This window comes from Nomascus leucogenys, chromosome 10 (genome assembly GCF_006542625.1).
Source record: "Nomascus leucogenys isolate Asia chromosome 10, Asia_NLE_v1, whole genome shotgun sequence".
Lineage (NCBI taxonomy): Eukaryota > Metazoa > Chordata > Mammalia > Primates > Hylobatidae > Nomascus > Nomascus leucogenys.
The window spans coordinates 77,605,653-77,620,626 of record NC_044390.1 but is presented as its reverse complement, the minus strand read 5'-3'; the positions used below and the strand labels follow the sequence as shown (position 1 = coordinate 77,620,626).

The 14,974-nt window shown below is 41.2% G+C and overlaps 2 protein-coding genes and 1 non-coding gene across 14 annotated transcripts in view; 2 read left to right on the top strand and 1 right to left on the bottom strand.

Moving 5' to 3' along the window:
• RAD9B (RAD9 checkpoint clamp component B) overlaps window positions 1–4,192 on the bottom strand; it is a 36,809-nt gene extending 32,617 nt beyond the window's left edge. For 2 of the 10 annotated variants that reach the window (XM_030821371.1, XM_030821375.1), the window contains exons 1-3: window positions 4,009–4,054; window positions 2,515–2,585; window positions 621–776 (exon numbers count right to left, since the gene is read on the bottom strand). In XM_030821371.1, coding sequence (XP_030677231.1) covers window positions 621–776; window positions 2,515–2,585; window positions 4,009–4,054 — 273 coding nt within the window. Of the gene's footprint in view, window positions 1–620; window positions 777–2,514; window positions 2,586–3,952 lie in introns of all 10 variants that reach the window. The other 8 variants (XM_012509916.2, XM_012509915.2, XM_003279682.2 and 5 more) reach the window with 8 other exon arrangements.
• VPS29 (VPS29 retromer complex component) lies at window positions 4,187–14,802 on the top strand. Of its 3 annotated transcripts, none has more exons than XM_003279676.4 (5): window positions 4,187–4,343; window positions 6,827–6,838; window positions 10,108–10,299; window positions 13,109–13,344; window positions 14,205–14,802. In XM_003279676.4, exons 1-5 carry the CDS (start codon window positions 4,341–4,343, stop codon window positions 14,320–14,322), a joined length of 561 nt encoding a protein of 186 aa, XP_003279724.1. In that variant the 5' UTR covers window positions 4,187–4,340; the 3' UTR covers window positions 14,323–14,802. The 3 variants fall into 3 exon arrangements, with proteins under 3 accessions (XP_003279724.1, XP_003279723.1, XP_012365374.1); XM_012509920.2 differs by lacking the exon at window positions 4,187–4,343 and adding an exon at window positions 4,857–4,961 and having other exon boundaries at window positions 14,205–14,731; XM_003279675.4 differs by lacking the exon at window positions 6,827–6,838 and having other exon boundaries at window positions 4,252–4,343; window positions 14,205–14,801.
• LOC115837133 lies at window positions 9,889–9,958 on the top strand. The gene has a single exon (XR_004032165.1). It is a non-coding gene; the product is annotated as a small nucleolar RNA SNORD50 (small nucleolar RNA).
• Window positions 14,803–14,974: the final 172 nt, after the last annotated feature.

Sequence of the window (14,974 nt, the reverse complement as noted above, 5' to 3'; positions counted from 1 at the left end):
TCTCTACTAAAAATACAAAAAATTAGCCAGGCGTGGTGGCGGGTGCCTGTAGTCCCAGCTACTCGGGAGGCTGAGGCAGGAGAATGGCGTGAACCCGGGAGGCGGAGCTTGCAGTGAGCTGAGATTGTGCCACTGCACTCCAGCCTGGGCGACAGAGACTCCGTCTCAAAAAAAAAAAAAAAAAAAAAAAAAAAAAATGAACAGACTTGGCCAGGTGCATGGCTCACGCCTGTAATCCCAGCACTTTGGGAGGCCAAGGTGGGCGGATCACTTGAGGTCAGGAGTTCAAAACCAGCCTGGCCAACATGGCAAAACCCTCATCTCTATAAAAAACACAAAAATTAGCCGGGCATGGTGGCACACGCCTACAATCCCAGCTACTCAGGAGGCTGAGGCACGAGAATCACTTGAAACTGGGAGGTGGAGGTTGCAGTGAGCCAAGATTGCACCACTGCACTCCAGCCTGGGTAAGAAAGCGAGACTCTGTCTCAAAAATAATAATAATAATGAACAGATTTGTCCTGAATGCCATTTAAACTATTAAGTATAGAATACAGGTTATGTCCTATATAATGAACATTTCTACAGAATGAGAGAAAACCAGCGCCACTTATATTTACCTTCATTCCCAATTTGCATTTTAAATTCAGTGTTGGGTCAAGTTCATTTTCATTCATTTTCACTAAAGCTGACCATTGATAATGTTGAAAAAACACAGGAGAGAACAGGACACATCCATATGCTGACCGAGAAGAATTCACACATCTTAGAGCAAGCTAGAAAAATAAGATAAAAACTATTTAGGAGAGGTTGGGCATGGTGGCTCCCATGAACCTGTAATCCAAGCACTTTGGGAAGCCAAGGCAGGAGGATGGCTGGAAGCCAGGAGTCTGAGACCAGCCTGGCCAACAGAGCAAGACCCCACCTCTATTTTTTTATTTTAAAAAATTTTAAGAGAAAATAAACTTTCTTTAAATAATAGCTTGATTCAGAAAACTTCATTATGTTTAACATCACAGTTAAATGTGTTCAAATAAGAACATGGGATGTTAATTATGGACTGCCCTACATAGTCTGTATTGAATTTGCATATATATACATATATGTACACCTATATATATACAGGACATAACCTGTATTCTATACTTGATGGTTTAAATGGCATTCAGGACAAGTCTGTTCATTTATTATACACCTATATATACATATATATAGGTGTACATACATGTATATATACATGTATGTATGTATATATAGGTGTATACGTATATGTATATTATATTGAATACATATATGTATTAAATCTAAAAGTTTACATGTTGAAAACATAAAATAGTAAATGCCTACGGGGGCCTTAACTTTCTTTTAATTTCTTTTTTACTTTTTTTTTTTTTTTTTTTTTAAACCAGCCTGTTGCCCAGGCTGGAGTGCAATGGTACCATTGCAGCTCACTGCAGCCTCCAAACACCTGGCCTCAACCAATCCTCCCTCCTTTCAGCCTTCCAAGTAGCTGGGACTACAGGCACACAACACCTCACCCGACTAATTTTCAAAAATTTTTTATAGAGACAGGTAGTGTCTTGCTTTGTTGCTCAGGCTGGTCTTGAACTCCTGGGCTCAAGTGATCCTCCCGTCTCAGCCTCCCAAAGTGCTGGGATTACATTTGTGAACTACCACACCCAGTCATGAGCCTTAACCTTAATGTGTGAAATGGCAGAAGGCAATATATAAGGGAGCTGCAACATATAAGGGAGTTACAGCATATTGGCAGTCTCACACCTTGTCTAAGAGGGGAAACCATTACTCAGTTTCAGCCAACTACTTCCACTTGGGAGTGAATGCAGTCCCAAAACTGTCAGGTCTTCTGAATTTTCAAGAGAAGCAGGAAAAATTTGACTCTCTCAATTTTTTTTTTTTTTTTTTGGGACAGAGTGTCACTCTGTTGCCCAGGCTGGAGTGCAGTAGCACCGTGTCGGCTCACTCACTGCAACCTCCATCTGCTGGGTTCAAGCAATTCTCCCACCTCAGCCTCCCGAGTAGCTGGGATTATAGATGCCCACCACCACGCCAAGCTAATTTTTATATTTTTAGTAGAGAAGGAGTTTCATCATGTGGACCAGACTAGTCTCAAACTCCTGACCTCAGGTGATCCACCCACCTCGGCCTCCCAAAGTGCTGGGATTACAGGCGTGAGCCATCGCGCCCGGCCTCAATTTTTAAACGTTGGAAATTATTTCAAATTAAAAAAAAACCAAAAACAGTGCAGGCCAACAAACATTCCTGCAGACCGTAGCTAATCTCTTAACTACAAGTTTGTGACTTCCAGTTTAAATCAATCAAGCTTATCTGCATATTTTCAACTTTACTATGCTCTAAGTGTATTCAGATATGTAAAATAAATAGTGAAAGAGATAATTACAATTTCTGGATTTCCTAGTTAACATTCAATCTGGACTGGGATCTTTAAACATCTCCTCTTGCCTTAATACATGATCTATTAACTTTCTTACTTACACCTTTTTTAGATGGGTCTAGCCAGAGCTCGTCACTAATTCGTGATAGAGCTTGAACTGCTTTCCCAAATACTACGGAGAAAAAGAAAGGTGATGCTTATATTCTTTCCCTCTAACAATAAAAACAAATCACAAGACTAGTTTAGCATTCAGAGGACTCAAGAGAAATTCAAACATAACAGTATCTTATAGACTAATGCTACATTACTTTAATACAGTATAATATCCTTGGCAAAATGCCAGACACATAGTCAGGGCTCAATAAATTTGTAGTGTGTGAAATGATAAAATTGACCGAAATTTGTCCTTCTATATGTTTACAGTGTTTCATGGAGCTACTGTGGCAAACCAATTTCCATACTAATATATTTTACAACTTGATTTAAATCAATGTATTTGACCCCACAAAAACTGTGAAAACAGTGCATGGAGATAATATGAAGTGGTTTTAATAGCTTGATAGCGAAGTCGCAACAAGCCATGAGAGAGAAATTAGGGGTATTCAACATACATCTCTGATGTTTGAGGGTAGCCAGATTTCCCCACCACAAAACACATTTAGGGCTGGAAAACACACTAGTCTGATCCCGTATGACACTGTTAATGTTACCTTTTTTTTTTTTTTTTTTTTTTTTGAGACAGAGTCTCACTCTGGCACTCAGGCTGGAGTGCAGTGGCGCGAGCTCAACTCACTGCAGCCTCAACCTCCCGGGCTCAATCGATCCTCTAGCCTCAGCCTTCCAAGTAGCTTGTGATTACAGGCACCCACCACTAAGCCCAGCTAATTTCTGTATGTTTAGCAGAGACGGAGTTTCATCATGTTGGCCAGGATGGTCTCGAACTCCCGACCTAAGGTGATCCACCCGCCTTGGCCTCCCAAAGTGCTGGGATTACAGGCGTGAGCCACTGCACCCGGCCTAACTTCCATTTTGAAAGCGCCGTTTACAATACTAATAGTTATCGTACATTCCATCTATTACTGGGCTCTTTACATGCATTTCCATTTCACTGCCTCCAAACAAACTCTGTGACGAAGGTGCAGTCATTACCCCCGTTTCCGTTTTAGAAACTGAGCCCCAAAGAGATTTAGTGACTTTTCCAAGGTCATACATTTTAAAAAATGGTAGAATCTGGAAAAAAAAAAACAGGTTAATGCTTTTCTCTCCGCACAAAAATACTTTTACTGTCCAAGCATTATTTTTTTCTCTCAACTCCTCCCCATGCAGTCCTCAGCATCCCGAGTTTGTGGCCCGATGGTACAACTCTATTTCCCGGACACCACCCATATTACATCTGCCTCTAAGTAACACGAGATAGGTCCTCATCCTCCCCTCAGAAGTTAACAGGGACTTGAGTGGGTGGGGCTATGGCCAGGGCGTGCGTCCTCAGTCCTTGCACATAAAGGTGAAGAGGAAAAATTAGACGATGGTAGGGACGACCTATTAACGTCTGCTTTTCTCTCTGCTAAACGGGAAGACAACAAAGGCCGCTCCACCTTTCACCTGACTGCCGCTCATCACGCACTTCAGCATGGCTGCCATCCGCCCTAAAAAGCAGGCTCGGAAGGCGCGCCTCAGCTCGACGGCCCAGGTGCCCGGATGTTGCCCGCGCTTTTTAAAGCTTCGCGATCTCGTCTCTGCACTCTACCACTCCGCCTCCACAAGTTCCCAAACGGCTTTACGGCGGGAAAGGGCCCGTGCGGGCCTCCGTACGGCAAGTTCTGTCTCCCTCTGCTCTCATTGGTTGCGGTTAAGTGGGCGGGTCGCCGAGGAGCCTGAGGAAGAGGGAGGCTACGGTGGTAGTGACTGAGCGGAGCCCGGTGACAGGATGGTGAGAGCTGCAGCTGCGGCGACCGAGGCCTGGCTGTCGGGTGGGGTTCTGCGTTGTTGGGAGCCGTGGGGAGTCCCAGGGCGAGGGATTGGGAAATCCCGGAGGTCTCGGCGTCAGGGCCCAGGCGCTGGCCTGGAAAAGGCCCAGGAAGAGGGCTAGGGAAGGAAGGAAGCGGCCACCTCTGGGTGCGGCTGGCCTAGGTCTCGTATCCCGGCCCCAAGGGGTAAAAAGGCCCCTCTAAGCTGCCCGACCTGTCACGAGACCCGCACGCCCGAGCCAGGGAAGGCCTTTGGTCCTATACGTCGAATGTTTCGGGGATAGGGGCACGGTCCTCCTCCGTTTCCAGACGTTTCCTACTCGTTTCCCGCAAAAAGCACCTCCCGCTGGTTGGGGTGTAGTGGTGGAAGCTCGCCTCTCGGATGCAGAACAGGAAGTAGCGAGCAGAATTTCGTACCCGTTTAAGTTTGCCATCTAGGGAAAGGGAATAAACCACCCTCCTCGCCCCTGAAATAACATCTAGCTGCCATTGAGATGAGCAGGTGTGGTCTCAGAGGGCGAGATTTGGCGCTTGCAATTGCTGGAACTACTTCTTTCCACGGGTTGCTACGCCCCTTTAGGGTAGGATTCCTTAATGATGTGTGAACTCCTTGGAACTGTTGGGAAATTTTTGTGAATATACACATTTTTCTGGGGAGAGTGCCGGTGTTGGAGACTTGCCTAGTCTCCCCCAGCCACCTTCAAGCAATCACCCCTTCACCCCCAGTAGGTTGGTGCCCCTCAGACCTTCCTACATAAAAACTGGGGGCCTCTCTTAGAGAGGGCTCAGAGCTGTAATCATATTTTCTTTCTTTCTTTTTGAGATGGAGTCTCGCTCTGTCGCCCAGGCTGGAGTGCAGTGCCGCGATCTCGGCTCACTGCAGTGCCGCCCGGGTTCAAGCCTCAGCTCCTGCCTCAGCCTCCCGAGTAGCTGGGATTACAGGCGCCCGCCACCAAGCCCGTCTAAATTTTTGTATTTTTAGAAGAGACGGGGTTTCACCATGTTGGTCAGGCTGGTCTCTACCTCCTGACCTCAGGTGATCCACCCGCCTCTGCCTCCCAAAGTGCTGGGGTTACAGGCGTGAGCCACCGCGCCCGGCCTGTAATCATGTTTTCAAAGGTGCCTTTGACTCTTAAAAAGTCAATTGTTTGGGGCAACCCACTCGGGTCCCCTTCCACCCTGTGGAAGCTTTGTTCTTTCGCTCTTCACAATAAATCTTGCTACTGCTCAAAAAAAAAAAAAAGTCAATTATTTGAAATGGAGCTGTGATTATCTTCATATTTGTGTTGATGGAGGTTGGCTGTAAAGGGACGTCTACCTCTGACAGGCATTTATTGCATTCTTTTTTATTTTTACAAGGAAACCAAAGAAGCTATGCATTTTTAAGATTATTACTGTTGCATGACAAACAGCCTTTTCAAGAGGGGGACTTACAGACGTGGCAGCCACAGATTTATGGTGCATGCTTCTTTAAAATCTTTAATCTCACTTTTAATTTTTGCTTCTAAACAGACTCCAATTTAAAGTAATCCAGTTTACAGTAATTTCGAGACACCTATCCATGGGAGAAGACATAATTACTTGCCATGATTTCAAAATATTAATGTTTCTCAAGTTGTTTGAGAAGTGATCCCTCTTATTTAGGGTAGTTGTACTGGAACATCATTTTTCATATGAAATAGAACTGGGAAAAATTTAGCAATAGCCAATTCTTTCATGATTAAAAGCATTTTATTTGGCAAAGGATACAGATGTTCAACACTCAGTACAGTGTCCAGAGTCTGTGGGCAGCAAATTCAGGTGTGGGAAAGGTCCAGTTTTACCTGGATAAATGTGTTTGTTTTTATTATTTTGTCTTCACCTTTAGTTGATTTGTTCAACACTTGATAATGTATTCATGGTGCTGTGTTGCATCAGCTACAAAAAATCACCTAGTTGCAGCATAATTTTCCAGCTACTAGAATTTTGAATGTAAGATAATTAAAATCCATATACTTGAATAATTAAACCCTAAGAATCCAGAAAATGTTAGCTATAAGTTATTACTGATGATAAATTTTCCACAGTGTCTTGTAGAAATCTAAATTCATTATTTTGTAAAACCTTATAAAAATCTAAACAGAATGGAAAACAGAGATGGAAGTCGATGTACAGAACAAGATTAGGAAAAGTAGGAGAAACTGACAAGATAAATTTATTAAAAAGTGCGTGTGTCATGTTCAAAAATAAAGCAAATATTTCTTTTGGTATTGTTTTGAGCACAGCTGATTTTTAACATTTTCTTTCATAACACTCAGAAATCATTAACAATTGTTTGCTCATTTGGTATGGGTTTTTTGTTCTCTTTTTTTGGTTTCTTTTTGTTGCTTTCTTTTAACATTGGTCATGTTTCACCCTTTTTTTTTCATCCCCCCCTGTCTGCAATCAACTTCTTCATTCCACTAAGGCTGGGCACAGAGTAAGTTTCTTCACTTAGCTCCTACTAACAATGGTGGTTGGGTGGCTGTTTACTGACCGGATTTCTTACCCTTTTAAGGTCTGTTGAAAGGAAGTAACCGAATTCCCATGCTTTGATTGGGTTGGCTCTTTGTTTCAATTTAATAAGACTGCTATTTCCAGGATCTTTTGCTTTCTTAAAGGACTCTATAATCTATGTCTATCCCCATGATTTGTCAAAGTGTGGAATTTGGGCAGGAACATGTTTCAAAGTATGACACATGTTATGTAACACTATTTCCCCGTAACTTTGTCATCAGCAGGAAACCAGAGGATTCTGTCCTAGTAAGGATCCCTACTCATTTGAAATGATTGTGTGGTCATTCATAGTTAAATCTTTAGACTGCTAATAGTCTTGAGTCTTGGGGATAATCCACAGTACTTTATAGAATTAGGTCATCAATCATTATAAAGTACCATGTCTTACTAATGTTCTTTCTGGTACATTCAGATTGAACAGCTCATTCATTATTAGTACCAAACATTTCAACCTGTTGTAGACATATACCCTTTTGTGAGTTTGGGGTGGTTGTTGTTGTTGTTCTTCTTCTTTTAAATATAGAAATCTAAATATTTTCACCTTTTTCTCAAAGCGAGATTCCCATACTAACTATGTACTTCAATCCATATCAGAAGGAATCCCCCTCTAAAATGAAGATTGTTCTATATCCAGGTACTTTTATGTTGATTACCAGTGAGGGTGGAAACTTCATAGTGGTTTTTAGTTTTACAGATGTTTTGTCCACTGAGATCTGCATTGAAACAATTAATATAGGTCATACAACAAATACCTGCTGAAACTAGGCTTTATAAAGAAGAATCTTACTTAATAATTTAAAGTGTGCTAATTTCATAACCTTGTGTTACTTTGAGATTACAAACTATGTCCCGATAACTCTGTGTCCTGGTAACAGTTCCTTTTCTTTGCAATAATTTTAATTTTTGTTGCAAGATGAATCAAGCTTCTTTTGGTAATCATTTTCATTTCACACATTTTGTTTTTTTGATTAATTTTCATTTACAAAGTCTGCAGTGGCAAAACTATTTTGTTTTATCCTATTAGCTATTTAATGTTTTCTTTGATAATATTAAAGAATAGTCATGCCTTTAAAAGCAGTTAAAGGGCATGTACATTTATGCATGCAATATCTGTAAAGGAAAACATTTTGTATAGAATGAAGGTGCTTATACTGATCGCCATGAAGAAATTGATTCTGTTGGGCCAGGAGCAGTGGCTCACGCCTATAATCCTAGCACTTTGGGAGGCCAGGGCGGGTGGTTCACCTGAGGTCAGGTGTTCAAGACCAGCCTGGCCAACATGGTGAAACCCTGTCTCTACTAAAAATACAAAAATTAGCTGGGCGTAGTGGAGAGCGCTTGTAATCCCAGCTACTCGGGAGGCTGAGGCAGGAGAACTGCATGAACCCGGGAGGCAGAGGTTGCAGTAAGCCAAGATCGCACCATTGCACTCCAGCCTGGGCGACGAGAGCAAAATTCCATCTCAAAAAAATAGAAAGAAATCGATTCTGTTGTCCTTTGGAGGATAGATACTATTTTTTTGTTTGTTTTGAGACAGAGTCTCACTCTGTTGCCCAGGCTGGAGTGCGAGTGGCGCCATCTCAGCTCACAGCAACCTCCGCCTCCTGAGTTCAAGCAATTCTCCTGCCTCAACCTCCCAAGTAGCTGGGATTACAGGTGCCTGCCACCACGCCCGGCTAACTTTTGTATTTTTCTTTTTAGTAAAGACGGTGTTTTACCATGTCGGCCAAGCTGGTCTCGAACTCCTGACCTCAAGTATTCTGCCCACCTCGGCCTCCCAAAGTGCTGGGATTACAGGCGTGAGCCACCAGACAGATACTATTTTTAAATGATCTAACAGTATTCTGTTAAATGGCTAAATTAATGTTGTTTCTCAAATCTTGAAATTTTTAAATTAGGCCGGGCATGGTGGCTCATGCCTGTAATCCCAGCACTTTGGGAGGCGGAGGCGGGTGGATCACCTGAGGTCAGGAGTTCCAGACCATGGTGAAACCCTGTCTTTACTAAAAATACAAAAATTAGCTGGGCATGGTGGCACATGCCTGTAGTCCCAGCTACTTGGGAAGCTGAGGCAGGAGAATCTCTTGAACCCAGGAGGCGGAGGTGGCAGTGAGCCGAGATCGCACCACTGCGCTCCAGCCTGGGCAACAAGAGTGAGACTCCGTCTCAAAAAAAAAAAAAAAAGAAATTTTAAAATTAAAATTTTACAGGATTGGGGTTTATATTCTTTTATATTTAAAAGCAAAATTTCCTTTTGTCATCTGAGACTATGTTGCAGTTCTAAACCACCTTATGCTAAATGTATCACTTATTTAGCTGATCTCTTTTTTGTTTTAATGCTCTAATATACGTGAAAGATTGTGAAAATGTTTTCTTTTTTTTAAGTTGGGGAACTATACCGAGGGTATATGAGCAATTTAATCCAGACCATAAAAATATGACAGTGAGGACTTCTAATAATGAAGGAAAGTGAAGATATCCAAGATTATAATTCAAAAGCACACATTTACCTGATGAAACTGAAACATAGGCTGTTGTATATCTCTGTAACCTACACCTAATAGTTTGAAGTAAAAAAATGCCAAATTTTGGCTATTACACTTGCACATAGTTGTCAGTCTAGTACAGATAAATTACATAATTAACTTTTTTCTCTATTAACAATTTCCTTAAATAATGTTTCTGGGTTTAATATATCATTTCATGTTACAACTGCAGAAATGTGAATTAACATATCAGTCTTTAAAAATGCCAAATTCTATAGGGCCCAGTAGTATTCTTTACATTGTGTAATTTTTAAAATTCAGTGTATTTACAGGTCTCTAAATGAATCACTTTAGAATGCTTGATTTCACTCTTGTTAAATAGAATGATTACCTGTATTTTATATATGCAACTGTTTACAACCAAAATAAGATTGATTTAGAACAAAGTACATTACCATAAGTATGTCTGTTTAAGTTGTCATGATATAATCAATGATGAAACCTATCCCAAAGCTGATGACCTAAAGAAAAATACGTACAGATTCAGCTTCTGAGATTAAATAAATAGTCATGATAGGAACTCTATGAATAATTTCTGGGATTCGGGATCTCTTAATGAGACTTACAAGGGGGCTTACAAGAGGAGACTATTTTGTTTTGACATTGTGTTTAACATTACGCTTTATCTCACCTTGACACTTTAAAGTTGGTGTTGGTATTAGGAGATCTGCACATCCCACACCGGTGCAACAGTTTGCCAGCTAAATTCAAAAAACTCCTGGTGCCAGGAAAAATTCAGCACATTCTCTGCACAGGAAACCTTTGCACCAAAGAGAGTTATGACTATCTCAAGACTCTGGCTGGTGATGTTCATATTGTGAGAGGAGACTTCGATGAGGTGATGTATTTCCCTTTCCCTTCTCAAATATCTCCCTTTCTTGATTATTATTTACATGAGCTTTATCTTTAGACCAGGGTTTCTCAACTGGTAAGGTCTTTTTTTCCCTTTTCTTTTCCAAATGTAAAATTACTATACATCATGCCCCTCCCTTACTGTTTGAAAATCACTGATTTAGGTCACCTAGTAAACATTAAATACTTACTCTAACTAGATAGATACTGAATAAAAGTGGCTTTGTTACTGTTTTATGCTGTCATTTAGTTTATAAAGTTTTTTTTGTTTGTTTTTGTTTTTTTTTGAGATGGAGTCTTGCTCTGTCGCCCAGGCTGGAATGCAGTGGCACGATCTTGGCTCACTGCAACCTCTGCCTCTCAGGTTCAACTGATTCTCCTGCTTAACCTCCCAAGTAGCTGAGACTACAGGTGCACATCATCACGTCCAGCTATTTTTTTTTATTTTTAGTAGAGATGGGGTTTTGCCATGTTGGCAAGGCTGGTCTCGAACTCGTGACCTCAGGTGACCTCAGGTGATCCTCCTGCCTCAGCCTCCCAAAGTGCTGGGATTACAGGCATGAGCCACCACACTCAGCCAAGTTTATAAAGTTTTTATTATGAACTTTTCACTGCTGCTACCTCTACTAACTTTATTCCAAGCCACCGTATCATTTTCTTGTATTCCAACTTCCTAATTCTACCCTTGCTCCTTCCAGTTTATTCTCCAACTAGCAACCAGCGTGATCCTTTTTAAGTGAAGTAAGATCACATCACTTCTCTGCTGGCAACCCTCCTGTGGCTTCCTTTCTCAAAGGTTGACTTTATAGGGCATGAGAGAGTTTTGAAGGAGTGATAGAGCTGCTCTGTATCTTTAGTGTGGCAGTGCTTACACAGCCATGTGCATTTGTCAAAACCCATCATTATACATGAAAAAGTAAGATTTTACTTTGTGTAAATTATGCCTCAATAAACCTGACTTTAAAGAAAAAAAGTAAGGAGTTCTGGGCTGGGTACGGTGGCTCACGCCTGTAATCCCAGCACTTTGGGAGGCCTAGGTGGGTGGAACACGAGGTCAGGAGATCAAGACCATACTGGCTAATACAGTGAAACCCCGTCTCTACTAAAAATACAAAAAAATTGGCCAGGTGTGGTGCTGGGCGCCTGTAGTCCCAGCTACTTGGGAGGCTGAGGCAGGAGAATGGTGTGAACCTGGGAGGCGGAGCTAGCAGTGAGCTGAGATTGTGCCACTGCACTCCAGCCTGGGCGACAGAGCAAAACTCCATCTCAAAAAAAAAAAAAGTAAGGAGTTCTGGAGTTCCCATTAGTTAATAATGGGATTTCTGGCAGATCACTTCCCCTTTCTGATCCTTAGTAAATATGACTGGAATGGATGATTTTTAAGACTGCTGCCAGTGCCAACATTGTATGGTGTAGCATAATAGACCTGATTCTAGTTTGAAAATTTTATTTTGGGCTGGGCGCGGTGGCTCACGCCTGTAATCCCAGCACTTTGGGAGGCCGAGGCAGGCAGATCACGAGGTCAGGAGATGGAGACCATCCTGGCTAACACGGTAAACCCCCGTCTCTACTAAAAATACAAAAAAAATTAGCCGGGCATGGTGGTGGGCGCCTGTAGTCCCAGCTACTCAGGAAGCTGAGGCAGGAGAATGGCGTGAACCTGGGAGGCGGAGCTTGCAGTGAGCCACTCAAGCAAGTCAAGTCACTCAGGCCACTCGAGTGTGCCACTGCACCCCAGCCTGGGCGACAGAGCGAGACACTGTCTCAAAAAAAAAAAAATTATATATATAGTATTTCTGGGAATATAAGATTTTCATAAATTAATCTTGGTTTGTGTTATTTAATGGGGTTCCTTAAACCAAACTGAAGGGGCATACTGTCTTTTTATTGTATTTTAAAAAGAGTTTGGATAAATTAAAGGTGGCATGGAGGTGAAAGACAGGGAGATGAAAGGACAAACAACCTCTTTGCCTGTTGCATCATCCATAAAGTGGGGATCATAATAGAATGTTCTAGGATTGTTTGTATTAATTAAGTTGATATTTGTAAAACCCCTACAGTAGTGCCTGGCTCATACTGAGTACTATATAAGTGTTAGCTCTCATTATTTTAAGCCATCTATAAAAGTATTAAGGCTACATTAAGCTATAATTTGAACACACCCTAACTTACATGCCTTAGGTAAAGGAAAATCACAAGTTTGGGGGGAATAATTATTTACAGCATGCACAAAAGAACCCATATTCTATAGGAATAAACACAATAAAGGAGTTGCATGATAAATTCCAGTTTATATTGAGTAAGTTATGTTTTAAAATATAGATGCAGCCTTAGAGACTGAGAAGAAATAAAATATTTATAAATGTGGGCCGGACACAGTGGCTCACGCCTGTAATCCTAGCGCTTTGGGAGGCCAAGGCAGGTGGATCACTTGAGGTTAGGAGTTTGAAACCAGCCTGGCCAACATGGTGAGACTCTGTCTCTACTAAAAATACAAAAAAATTAGGTGGGCATGGTGGCAGGTGCCTGTAATCCCAGCTACTTGGGAGGCTGAAACAGGAGAATTGCTTGAACCTGGCAGGCAGAGGTTGCAGTGAGCCAAGATGGTACCACTGCACTCCAGCCTGGGCAACATAGCAAGACTCTGTCTCAAAAAAAAAAAAATTTATAAATGTGTGTGTTGTGGGGTACTACATCAAAACATCCATATGAGATTGAATATTTAAGCAAACTGATTTTTTTAAACATCAGTATCTCTAAAATACATATTTTCTTATGTCTGTTTCTTATATTAGAATCTGAATTATCCAGAACAGAAAGTTGTGACTGTTGGACAGTTCAAAATTGGTCTGATCCATGGACATCAAGTTATTCCATGGGGAGATATGGCCAGCTTAGCCCTGTTGCAGAGGCAATTTGATGTGGACATTCTTATCTCGGGACACACACACAAATTTGAAGCATTTGAGCATGAAAATAAATTCTACATTAATCCAGGTTCTGCCACTGGGGCATATAATGCCTTAGAAACGTGAGTAGTATAGAATTTGGGAATTTGGGGGCTTTAGTAAAATAATTGCATGTGTGACATTTCGTAAAAGAAATGTGGCTGGGCACAGTGGCTCATGCCTGTAATACCAGCACTTTGGGAGGCCAGGGCGGGTTGCTTAAGCCCAGGAGTTTGAGACCAGCCTAGACAATATGGTGAGACCCTGTCTCTACAAAAAAATTTTAAAAATTAGCTGGGTGTGGTGGTGCATGCCTGTGATCCAGCTACACAGGAGGCTGAGGTGGGATGATCACTTGAGCTTAGGAGGTAGAGACTGCAGTGAGCCACGTTTGAGGCTCTGTACTCCAGCCAGGGTGACAGAAGGAGACTCAAAAAATAAATAAATAAATAAATAAAATAAAAATAAATGTGACCCTTTTTTTTTTTTTTTTTGAGACAGTCTTGCTCTGTCGCCTAGGCTGGAGTGTAATGGTACAATCTTGGCTCACTGCAACCTCTGTCTCCCGGGGGGTCAAGTGATTCTTGTGCCTCAGTCTCCCAAGTAGCTGGGATTATAGGTACCCACCACCACGCCTGGCTAATTCTTGTATTTTTAGTAGAGATGGGGTTTCACCATGTTAGCCAGGCTGGTCTTGAACTCCTGACCTCAGGTGATCCGCCCACCTCAGCCTCCCAAAGTGCTGGGATTACAGGTGTAAGCCACTGTGCCCGGCCACATGTGACCATTTAAATAAATCTAGCCATTTCGGCAATGTTTTGGTAACTGTTCATGTGACATGTAACAGATTTCTCTTTGAATCCAAACAGTCATCTTAAATTGAAATTTATAGTGCTGCTGCTTTGTGCTACAAAACACTGACATTATTTATTTTTTCTTCTAGAAACATTATTCCATCATTTGTGTTGATGGATATCCAGGCTTCTACAGTGGTCACCTATGTGTATCAGCTAATTGGAGATGATGTGAAAGTAGAACGAATCGAATACAAAAAATCTTAAAGCCAGGCCTGTCTTGATGATTTTTGGTTTTTTTTCATTGTCCTGTTGAAATCAAGTAATTAAACATTTAAGAGCCACAAAATTGTATCACTTTTATAATATTTTGCAGTAAAATATAATACCATCTTCTCTGTTAATACATAATTGCTCCAAGCTTCCTGTAAACTATAAGAATATATTTAGTTTACAGTATATGGATTCTATGAAAAAATGTCCACAACACAGTAATTGGTCACTTGTTAAGAAAAATTTATCCTTGTAAATATCTTCAAAGTTGATATTTGGAACTTTATTCCAAAAGTAGTGCATGTGGAGAAAGAATCTAGACTTTCTTGTATACATTTTTCTCTTCTCCCGTAATAAACAATTACTTTTCATTTATACTTTCTTGATAACCTGTATTTAATTTTAAAAAAACATAAAAATGAGGAACCAAGTGAAACTATGGATATAAATATTAAAGTGGACGAGATGACCTTCTCAGAGCTCTTCTGTTATATTGTGTCATAATGTTGGACTCAGATTTTATTTGCTAAATAATATACCATACTGACATTAACAGTGATTCTTCAAACTGTTGCTATTTCCATTTTTCAAGGTTTAATAAAAGTTTTAAAAATACAAGTTTAGGGGCCGGGCACAGTGACTCACA